General features: G+C 40.0%; 1 protein-coding gene across 3 annotated transcripts in view; it reads left to right on the top strand.

The window, feature by feature from the left end:
- Positions 1 to 290: 290 nt before the first annotated feature.
- The window catches only part of NR2C1 (nuclear receptor subfamily 2 group C member 1), a 45,158-nt gene continuing 33,779 nt past the window's right edge, over positions 291 to 11,669 (top strand). The window contains exons 1-2 of one of the 3 annotated variants that reach the window (XM_032874240.1): positions 291 to 526; positions 10,903 to 10,976. In XM_032874240.1, coding sequence (XP_032730131.1) covers positions 10,923 to 10,976 — 54 coding nt within the window. In that variant the 5' untranslated portion in view covers positions 291 to 526; positions 10,903 to 10,922. The remainder of the gene's footprint in view (positions 527 to 10,902; positions 10,977 to 11,669) is intronic. The other 2 variants (XM_032874239.1, XM_032874241.1) reach the window with 2 other exon arrangements.

The raw sequence follows: 11,669 nt of genomic DNA, 5'->3' as shown, positions 1-11,669 counted from the left end.
TTTCAGGTAAGAGATACCCTAAAACAGAGCCCAGTTTTCCACAAGTTAGAAACCAATCTACCCAAAACTGATGAGGTTATCTACTATTACTCAAATGTGAAATGTCTCAAAACTTCCTTTAACAACCGACCACCTTTGGCACAAGAGATGATAAGCGCGCACGGCTTAAGTCCTTGGTAAGGCCGCTCTGGCAGGGCAGTTTCCCTCCCAGCCGATAGGGGGCAGCGGCCCTTCAGAGGTTCTGTTTTCTCATTCCTCCACCCAGGGAACGTCACGACCTCCTCTCCGCTTCGCCACCAGTAATGCGCAGGCGCAGATGGGAGCACGTACCCCAGAGCCGAGGGAGGGGTCACGAACTCTGACCCCCCAAATACACAAACCCAGAAAGCTCCCTGCCCCCACTTTTCTTTACCCTACCCCCTTGAACTTTCTCCAACCTGTCCCTTCCCGGAACCCCAAGCGGCCGCCACAGCGGGACTGTCCGGTCTACGCCCGGCGCGGGACGTAGTTCCTCGGAGAAGCGCCGGTAAGAAGTGCCAAGGAGGGAGAAAAGCAGCGGTGGCCGCGCCTGGGCCGGAGGGCGGGGTGTTTCTCCCAACTGCCAACGGATGCGCCCCCAGGTCCCCCAACAGCCTGCGGGCTGCGGCCGGCAGGGCTAGCCTGTATGGCGGCGCGGCGGCAGGCAGCTCGGGTTGGGTTGGGAGCGCGCAGAGTGGCCGGAGTGGCGGGGCCGAACGTGCGGGGCTCCTGAGAGAGGCTGAGACAGTAGCCGGGGCTGGAGCGTGGGGCGCGGAGGGTGGCCGGGTGCGGCAGGCAAGTGAGCCGAGCTGCACGGCGCGCACTGCAGCCGTTCCCCCGGCACCTCCTGCGGCGCCTCTGACCTTTCACCTACAGGAAAAGCTTCCGTCTCGGAGCTGCCGCCGCCGCAGCTTCCCCCGCCTTGGGGAGCCGCGCGTCGCGGCCGGGCTCCGGGGGCGCACCGCGGGCTCGAGCGTTCGCGAGCCGAGGCCTCCGTCCCTTCCTGACGTTGCTTACTAACTCTCGTGCCTGCACGGGACGGACGGAGCAGCGCCTTTGACTTGCGCGACAAATAGGGCGAAAGCAGCTGCAGCCTTTGGACCCGTATCTTTTGGGAAAAATGGAACGGCCCGGGGTCCTCACTGGCCTGGGCATGTCTAAACTTCCAGTAGTTCTTTTGTTAAGAAACTCTGCCTGCAACTCCTGCACATAATCGTTTCCTGAGTTACAAATGTTGCCAGGGTGTCTCATAACCTACCTAAGTAGGTCGGCCTGTTTAAACAAACAATTGAAAGGAGAAGCAAAAAGACTGGAAATTAAAGCTTTTCGGGTTTTTGTTCCTCTGGATGTTGTCAGTAGGCCTTCGATTTAGGCATTCTTGAACAACGTTGTATGGTTGCATGGTACACGATGATTGTTTTGAAATTTTGCTTGTATGTCCAGTGGGTAGATCTAGAAGACGGATGTTCCTGTTCTTGTAAGAAAAAAAAGGGGGGGGTGGATTGCATATAAATGTAATATTTAATATTCTTTGTAGGAGCATTTTAGTCTTTTAGGAAGAGTTTTGAGGGAGACACAAATCAAAGGCATCAAACATTCCTAAGATATTTTGTTTGTGTTTCTGCCACACAAAGCCTATAATTCCTGCCCTTGGGGAATAGAAGACTAAAGAAATATAAATATAGTCACCTTTTTCTGATTTATAGGACCTTCTGCAACTTCTTAAAATCTTTTATGAAAGCCCTGGGGAAATGTATCTTTACAGAAATATTGCATATGATACTAAAAGTTAACAGAAGTCTCTTAGTGAATTCTAGTCAGTTGCTTTAGTATACACAATAAATGCTGGACTCACCTCAAGGGATTGGATTTCTTAAAAATTTGCACTGAGTGTTAAAAGTCAGGTGGAATTTAAGGGAGAGAAGAAGAGCTTAGAGTGGTATGTTGAGGCATAAAGAACATCCCAGTTTGACCCTAAGAGAGGCCCCTCTTGGGACCTATAAGAGATAAAATGGGGAGATGAAGTCAGACTATAAAGAAACTCTGTGTCCACAGTGGCAGGCATGTTTCAGAGGCTTAACAAATATTGAAAAAAATAAAAGGAGAAGGATCGAAATTTTATCCATTGGCCATTAAAGAGACATTGATGGCTCTGAAGCAAGAGAATAAGGATGTTTCAATGCTGTAAGTGCCCTGAGATACTGTTGCAGTATCAAGGTTGCAGACCACTAATGGTTTTGCCTTCTTGGTGCTTCAAATATATACAAAGATGGTTCTTGCCTAATAGGAGCTTTTCATGTGCACAAAGTCGTATATATTAAATGTATGTTCCGGAAACTCAACAGTAGCTGAAATTTTACCCGAAGGGTTAACTGGAAAGACCTTCAATGCTGCGAGAGGTTTTATGAACCCTTTGAAATTCAGCATATATTGTCATTTGTAGTGTGAATGAATGTGAACTTGTGTTTTCTAGTGAGAGAAACCTTAACTACCATCAATTTCAAAGAGATATTTGACCCACTGTACTGGAAAAAATAGAATCATTCTTTTATGTCATATTTACATATTTTTAAATTTTGTATCCCCCAGAAGAAAATACATTTTGTATCATGACTCAGCACACTCACACAGATTAAACTGAAATAAAGTCTTAATGAGACTATTCTTACCCTCACTATATCTGATGCGCTCTTTTCTATTTTCATGAAAAAAATCTGACCTACTGAATTAATTTTGCCATCTGTAAGTGGCTCACAACACAAAGTTTGCAAAATACTGTTTTGGATGACAGCAGCCTACATTCAGTTGATGGTAGTGCGGCTGGTGGAAAAATGAGCTGTTTCTGATGTCAAGAACACGGACTTAAAATTTTGAATCTGAATGGAAAAAGGACAGCACCATTCATACTCTTTTTTCTGTGGAGAAGATAAGTAGAAATGAGATCTTGGCAAATTGAAAAAACTCAGGGCCAAAAATGTAGGACTCTTTTTTGTTTTCTGAATGTTAATTAGCTCTAGAGCACTCAAGACAGCATTCTCGTGTTTTTTGCTTTGGCCCTGAAGCCAGTGAAAATACTTTAACCTTCATTGCCTAACTCAGATGTCTCTTGTATAGGGTTTTTCCAGAGCCTCCCTCCTAGTGTGGTGTTTCTGAACTCCTTTTGTTCGTTTATTGAGCACTTTGTTCTTTCAGCTTTCAGGAAATACCTATAAAGAAACTTAACCATTGGTATAGATATTTTCACTGACATTGAATTTGTACAACTTTTTGAAGTAGATTATATTGAATCCTTTTCATTTGTGTCATACATTTAGTAAGTAGAACAAGATTGACTTGAGGTCTAAGACACTACCCCCTATGTAACCTGACCGTTTCTCTGTTTTTCTCTTTATCACTCCTTCCTAGTGTGCTTCATAACTTTTAGCACATGGTAATTTTTAAAAATCTGTTTTCTCATTAAAATATCAGCCCTATAGAAAAGAGATCTTTTCTGCCTTGTTCACTGTCAAGTCCCAAAGTCTCACAGTGCCTGGTAAATATGTTCCAGTAAATGCTTACTGAAGTTAGATGTGAATACTAGGCACTGTTAAATAGAGGTTCATTGAAAACTACAGTTGTTTTCCTTAGAAGTCTATTAGAGATGGGTCATCTATGCGAAGGACAGGGTGTTGTAGAAGAAACAGTAGGCTAAAGATGAGGGAATGCTTACTTTCTGATTACAACTATACATACCCATTCAAAAAGCAGAAAGGAAAAAATAAGTAGCCTATAACTCTCACCTAGAAAAGTCACTTCACACTTGAGAATGTTTGTTTTTAGTCCTTGTGTGTTTTGCATAGTTAAAATCATTTAAATAAAATTTTGTTTCTGGATCTTTGCATTTAGTTTGTCATTAGCATTTTCTCTTTGTCATTAAACATTTTCCTCATACATTAATTTAATGAAAAAAATTTTTGTATAAATCTTTGTTCTTTGTCTTTGCTAAGATGTCACCTTCTCACAAAGGCCATCTCTGACCTGTTATTTAAAAAAAAAAAAAAAAAATGCATTTTCTTCCCTGTCCCAAGCATTTTGTCACTAGTCCCTGCTCTAATTTTCTCCATTCCACTGTTCACATTTATTGGTGTCATATATTTGTTTGTTGTCTGTCAAACCTCACCAAAGTAGAAACTTCACAAGGCAGAGTGTGTTTTGATATTATCTGCTGTATCCCTAACACATAGAAAAATGCCTGGCCCATGGGAAGCACTTAAGAAGTATTTGTTGAGTAGAATAGTGAATGAATTATTAGGTCAGTTAACATTTTTCAGACTCTTCATGCACATTGACACATTAACTTCTCTAAGAAGATTATAGCAATTTAGACTTCCATCAATATGTGAAGAATGCTTGTTTTGTCTAATTTTTGGAGTTAAATTTGGTCTTAGAAAACATACTGATCTGGTGATTCCATGGTCATGGTAGAAGGAGACGCCATTAGCAAAGACATGGAAGCATGAGAAACACGGTAAATTCAAGGAATTACAAGTAGTGTGTATGGGTAGAATATAAGGTTTAACAAATGACACCTCTAATCCTTTAGAGAAAGGGAAGGCTTTGAAGATTATTAAGAGGTAAAATAACATTAAATACATATGTTAGAGCAGTCTGGCAGCAAAATATTATAGTTGCAATTAGGTGAGTATTACTGGATTTTTAAGTCAAGAAATGTGCAACTGAATTGGTTATAGGTTGGATTGTCCATGGTCACTGAAGTCATCTATGTTGGTGGCAGGAAAGGGACAATACTCAGTGTCAAAATTTTCAGTGAATAATGGTTTTAGAGCATAGCTAATGAATGACAGTAGTAAAGTCATTAGAAACTATGGTATAACTGATTTAAAAGAATCTCAGAGGAAGTGATTTTGGTGAGGGAGAAAATAAGCCTTGTTTAGAGGCCTGCAACATTAGCACTGTCCTTGAGCTGTGTATATGTATATGTATAATGTATATGTATACATATAAATACAAGATAAATAGTTTCATGCTTATTTGCCTATTTTGAAGTATTTTATTGTCTTCATTAAGAATAATGAATGATTCCTTTAAAAAAAGAATGATATCTTTTAAATTTAATTTTTTTTTTAACTTAAATCCAATTAACTCATAATATATTATTTGTTTCAAGGGAACAGGTCTGTGATTCATCAGTCTTATATAATACCCAGGAGTGCTCATTACAACACATACCCTTCCCAAGGTCCGTTACCCAGTTACCCCATCCCTCCAAGCCCCACCTCTCCGGTAACCCTTAGTTTGTTTCCTATGATTAAGAATCTGTCTCCCTCAGTTTTTCTCTTGTTTCATTTTTTCCTCTCTTCCCCATGATCCTTTGCCTTATTTCTTAAATTCCACATATCAGTGAGATCATATGATTATTGTCTTTCTCCGATTGACTTATTTCGCTTAGCATAAATTTAATTTTCTGTAGAAACCGTATCTCTTTACCCTGTTACTGAATTCCACTTCATGAGCTTCCTCATTTTTTAACTTAAAAGCTGGGAATAAAATCTGGACTGGTAACCCAAAACTAATTTGACTCATTTCTACAGTCAGTAGTCTCTCTCCTCATCAGAATGATTCTGTTTATCAATATATCAGGGTAATTGATAACCCCTAATATCTTTTTGTTTCATGAGAAAGTCTAATAGCTTCCAGTCCTTATGACTCCAGGTTTCAAGTTTTTAATGTTGAGGATTAAAAGGCTGCATTGTCCTCACTCCTTATGCCTTTTTACTATCTTAAAACAAGAAAAAATTTTGGTATGCTTAGAAAAAAGTGCACCAAAATCAGTTTATTTTGAGAATTCTCTATAAACCATGGAGGTTGTTTAAAATAGTATGGCTATAAAACTAAATTTGTCTTTTACTAAACTCACGGAGCAAGAAATTAGAAGGAGTTTGATCTGGAAGTAGCCAAAAGGAGAATTCTTACAGAATATTTAAAAGGGTTTTTTACCCTTCTTTTTTTGAGGATTTCTCCATCTGACAACAGAAGATTAGAGTCAGTGCTGAAGTAAGGTTTTTGAGTAGCTTAGTGTTCAGTGGACTTCTGATTGAAGAATTCTGTCTATCAGTAGTAGAAACAAATTGAAGTGGTCACCTGCCTCATGATAATTATATCAGTAGCCATATCTATGCCAGTCTTCCATCTTTTGGTAAATAGACCTTCCAAAAATGGAAATTGCCAATCCTACTATCGTATTAACCTTCCTTTCCCTCTTCCTGGCCTGCATAGTGATTAATTCCAAAGATAAGCACGTAACCTAAGCTGAGTCAATCAGAATCTTAACCAACATTTTAAAATTGTGATTAGAGAAGACTACTTTTCCTTTCCTGGTGCTTTACTAGAAAATAGAAAATAAGCCACATAGGGAGAATAAGAATAGAGATAATAGGAAAGAAGGAAGAAAGGAAGGAAGGGAGGGAGGGAGGGAGGAAAAGGAAAGAAGGGAAGGGAAGGGAAGGGAAGGGAAGGAAGGAAGGAAGGAAGGAAAAAAGGAAGAGAGAAAAGAAAGAGAGAAAGAAAGAAAATAGAGATAAGGAGATTCCTCACAGCATCACAAGCCCAAGTTCCAGTTTTTCCCAAGGTCAGCTCTGCTTGGGTCCTAGCATGTATCCTGTTTTCCCCACCCCCTGCCTTTCTGCTTAAACTAGCCATAGTTGAGCTTTTAGTGACTAAAGCAAAGTGCTAAATCCATTATCATAAATGCCTAATTTTATGCCAAATAACCTATTTCATTCTTACCAATTTTTAGCATTTCCCCCTTGCTAAAACTTGCATTTATCAGAGTGAATAATACCATCCTCTGGGAATTTCTAAATTTTAGTAAAATGTAATAATTTAGATATGATTTGTAATTTATTTATTGTTTTAGAATGAGAGAGAGCACAGGAAGAGTTGGGGGGTGGTGGCAGGCAGCGGGAGAGAGAGAATCTTAAGCAGGCTCCATGCCCAGTGTGGCGCCAACATCAGGCTCCATCTCACAATCATGAGATCGTGACCTGAGCCAAAATCAGGAGTCAGACGCTTAACCAACTGAACCACCCAGGTACCCCATAATTTGTGATTAGATAGTTTGCCTCCTTTTTTGCATATGGAAAAAAATTTTAATGAGCAAGATTATATGATATATTTGAATTATTTTATGGATCTATTTACATATAAATATGTATTGTATTCCTTGATAGTTTAATGAGAAAAATAAGTAATAATAAAATTGAGATTATAGATTTGACTTTATATCATTGTGTCTGTGCTTTTCTAGACTTGAATCTTAAGTTAATAAGCTGACAGATAACCTAACAGGCTTTACAGACACATAACAGGCTTTATAAGTAGGAGCAGGTAAGTAGTTTGATACTGCAACATACGCACCATACATATCTATGTGTGGTTGGAGAGGGGTCCAAAGGACAAAAATTGTTCTTAGTCTGCCTTTCTGGTCAAATCTATTCCCTAATTTCCTCTCATTTCTGTTTCACTCAATACAATTGAAGTATACGCTCTTTGAGGTAAGTATCTCAAAAACTTTCCCTAAGCATTCTTATGCTAACCAGTTTGAATTACATGGATCTATAAAACAATATGAGATAAGAGCTCTAGACTACTGCAGTAATGCAGAAGGTTTATATACAAAGAAGTAGAAAGGAGTGCCTGGGTGGCTCAGTCAGTTAAGTATCTGACTCTTGTTTTCAGCTCCGGTCATAATCTCAGAATTGGGAGATTGAGCTCCACATTGGGCTCTGTGCTGAGCATGGAGCCTACTTAAGATTTTCATTACCTCTCCCTGTGCCCCTCTCCCCTGAAAATAAATAGAAAGAAGTAGAAAATTGACGTATTGGGAGCGCCTGGGTGGCTCAGTGGCTTAAATCCTCTGCCTTCGGCTCAGGTCATGATCTTAGGTCATGGGAACGAGCCCCGCATAGGGCTCTCTGCTCAGCAGGGAGCCTGCTTCCCTTCCTCCCTCTGCCTACCTGTGATCTCTGTCTGTCAAATAAATAATAAATAATAATAATAAAAAATAAATAAAATCTTAAAAAAAAAAAAAGAAAATTGATGTATTGGACCACAAAATGGAATCTACCAAATACATGCATGTGTATGCTTTTCTGAAGAGGGTGGATAGTTCTCTAAGCTTAGAGTTTGTAACTCCAAAAGTTATGAATTCATTGTCATTTCCTGCTCTTTTTTTCAGAAGCCAAAAAACAAAAAACAAAAAAATCTAATATCCCTAAATTCAGTACTCAGGAATACTGTTCCAAGAATATTAACATTCAAATCCTTTAGCATTGTATTACCTGTAGCATTGCTGATGACAAAGTACACAATTAGTATGAACCTGGACATGCATATATACCATGCACATATGTGCATCACACGTAACACCCTCATATTCTTTGGTCTCTTCTGCTAAAATGATAGTTGATTTAGTGTAATTGTTTGCTCATTTAATAGTACTGAGATTTAACTTCAGTCCTTTCTATTCATGCACTTTTTAAGTAATCAAACATTAATAATATATATAAATGGTTTATCTACCTAATTTTTCATTATGAGGTAGCTTGTTTGGTTCTAATGTGCTGATAACACCATTGATTTTAGGATTTCTGGAAAAGGTTGCTTTAAACTGGATTTTTGTTTTCTACTTACAATTCATTTTTTATGTGTGGTAATACTTGTAGGTATTAAAAATTAATTTTTAATTATTTAATTTAATAATTAACACATGAATTAATTTTAATTTTAAAGAAATTGTAAAGAAACAGACGCTCACTCAGTGAAAAGTAAGTCTGTATTCTGGCCCTGTTCCCAAACTTCCAGTTTTCCCTAGAGGTAGTCGCTATAATTATTTTCTTTGGTGTTCTGTCAGGTAGTTTTTCTTCTCTGTAGGTAGCATTTTAAAGCTTTCCTTACATATATCATGCGTGTTTCTTACTAGGTTTGTGCCTAAGTGTTATGGGCCGAATATTCCCTCACTCTCCCAAGATTCATATTGGAGTCCTAGCCCCCAGTACCTCAGAGTGTGACTGTATTTGACCGTGAGGCCTTTAAAGAGATAATTGAGTTAAAATTAGGTCATTAGGTTAGGCCCCAATCCAATATGACTGTTATCCCTATTAAAAGGGATTACAACACAGGTGCAAACAGAGGGAAGATACGAAGGGACAAAGAGAAGGCCGCCGTCTACAAACAAAGGAGATAGGTCTCAGAAACCAACCCTTCTGACAGCTTTTCTCAGAGTTCTAGTCTCCAGAATTGTGAGAAAATTTAAATTGTTTAAAGATTTATTTATTTCAGAGAGTGGGTGCGAGCTCGGGGTGGGGGGGTGGGCAGGGAGGGAGGGGCAAGAGGGAATGAATCTCCTGGAGACTCTGAGCTGAGCTTGGTGCTCTCCCGTGACTCTGAGATCACGCCTGAGCAGAAACGAAGAGTCGCTTGCTCAACCAACTGAGCCACCTTGTGAGAAAATTAATTTTTTTTTAAGATTTTATTTATTTATTTGACAGAGGGAGAGAGATCACAAGTAGGCAGAGAGGCAGGCAGAGAGAGAGGAGGAAGCAGGCTCCCTGCCGAGCAGAGAGCCCGACGTGGGGCTCTATCCCAGGACCCTGGGATCATGACCTGAGCTGAAGGCAGAGGCTTAACCCACTGAGTCACCCAGGCGCCCTGAGAAAATTAATTTTTATTGTTTGAATTATCTAGCCAGAAGTAGCCTTGTTAGCCTTTGTTATGTCAGCCCCAGCAAACCAATACAGATTTTTGGTACTGGGAAGTAGGGTGCTGCTGTAACAAATGGCTAAAAATTTAGAACTGGGAGACAAATAGAGGCTGGCAGAGTTTTGAGATGCATGCTACAAAAAGCCTAGATTGCCTTGAAGAGATTGTTGGTAGAAATAGAGATGCCAAAAGCAATTTGGGTGAGGATCCAGAAAGAAAAGAGAACAGTAGAAAAGCTTCTGTTATCTTAGAGATACACAGATTGCTTCATGAACAGAATGTTGATGAAAATAATAAACATTAGAGGCACCTGGCTGGTTCACTTAGTTGGACTCTGGTTTCAGCTCAGGTCATGATCTCATGAGTCGTGGGATCGAGCCCGGCATGATGCTTTGTGCTCGGTGCTCATCAGGGAACCTGCTTGAAGATTCTCTCCTCCTGCCCCTCCCCTCACGCATGGGCACGCTCGCTCTCAAATAATAAATCAATCTTAGAATAATAATAATAAAAGGGCACCTGGATGGCTTAGTTGGTCCTGTGACCTATCTTTGAATCTTTCTCCCCTTCCTGGAAGGATAACAAATGTTTGAAACCGAATAGCTCTACTGGCCCTCATAGAAGAATCACACAAGTCCAGCGGTTTTTCTCCATTTCATCCGATCTATGTCCCCTTCAGTCCAAGCTGGCAACATTTCTGCTGATACAGAATTCTCAGAAATCTTAACTGCCTTCCCGGCAGTTCATGGGGGTGGCAGCCCAGAGGATACAGGCCCAGGGAGCAGCTCTGTTTCCTCAGTTGGTTCCAGAGAGGATGAAGCCACTGCTTTTCAGTCTAGTCTTTGAAAAGTAAAATTGTTTGGTCTTGAATCATTTTTTTTAATAGATCTTTTCAAAATACATAAAAGCAGAGAGAATAATTTCATGAACCCCTATATAAACTTCACCAGTTTTCAGTAATTGTCAGTGCACGGCCAGTCTTGTTTTGTTTATTCCGTCCTTCCCCCGCCTACCCCAACTGGATTATTTTGAAATAAATCTTAGCTGTAATGTGTTTTCATTTGTAAATTCTTCAGTAAATATGTTTCATGAGTATAATTGTGAAAAGGCATCTTTTTATTCTGGCAGGAATTTTTGGCAATTAGAACATGGCAACCATAGAAGAAATTGCACATCAAATTATTGAACAACAGATGGGAGAGGTATGTTTGATTTATAGTTCATTTGCAGATCCATCAAACCTATTTAAATCAAATGTATACAGGTGCCCTGGTGGCTCAGTCAGTTAAGTGTCTACCCTTGGCCCAGGTTATGATCCCAAGATCCTGGAATCGAGCCCCACGTCAGGCTCCCTGCTTGATGGGCAACCTGCTTCTCCCTCTCTACTACTTGTGCTCTCGCATGTGCTGTCTCTTTCTCTCAAATAAATAAAATATTTTTTAAAGTAAGTAAATAGGGACACCTGGGTGGTGCAGTCAAAAGCCTCTGCCTTTGGCTCAGGTCATGGTTCCAGGGTCTTGGGATCAAGCCCGGCATCAGGCTCTCTGCTCTGCGGGGAGCCTGCTCCCCCCACCCCCTCTCTGCCTACTCGTGATCTCTGTCAAGTAAATAAATAAAATCTTTAAAAAAAAAATTTTTTTTTAAGTAAATAAATCAAATGTATATGCTAGGTTCCGAAGGTACAGAAATAAAAGATACTCTCAACTTTAAGGTAGCTTTAAATCTAGTGGGGAATAGTCGAATCATCCCACAGTTAGGGTACAGCGGGAAGGGCTGTAATAGATGACTGTACGGAGTGCTGTGGGAGCGCAAAAGAAAAACAGCTAATGAGTTGTGGGAGGGTGATGAGACCTGGAAGAATTATGCCCTATTCCTTAGTAAGAGATACTCTAATC

The sequence above is a fragment of the Lontra canadensis genome, unplaced genomic scaffold (assembly GCF_010015895.1).
Source record: "Lontra canadensis isolate GAN:19392208 unplaced genomic scaffold, GSC_riverotter_1.0 scaffold52, whole genome shotgun sequence".
In the NCBI taxonomy this organism is placed as follows: Eukaryota; Metazoa; Chordata; class Mammalia; order Carnivora; family Mustelidae; genus Lontra; species Lontra canadensis.
This window is presented reverse-complemented; position numbering and strand designations above follow the sequence as displayed.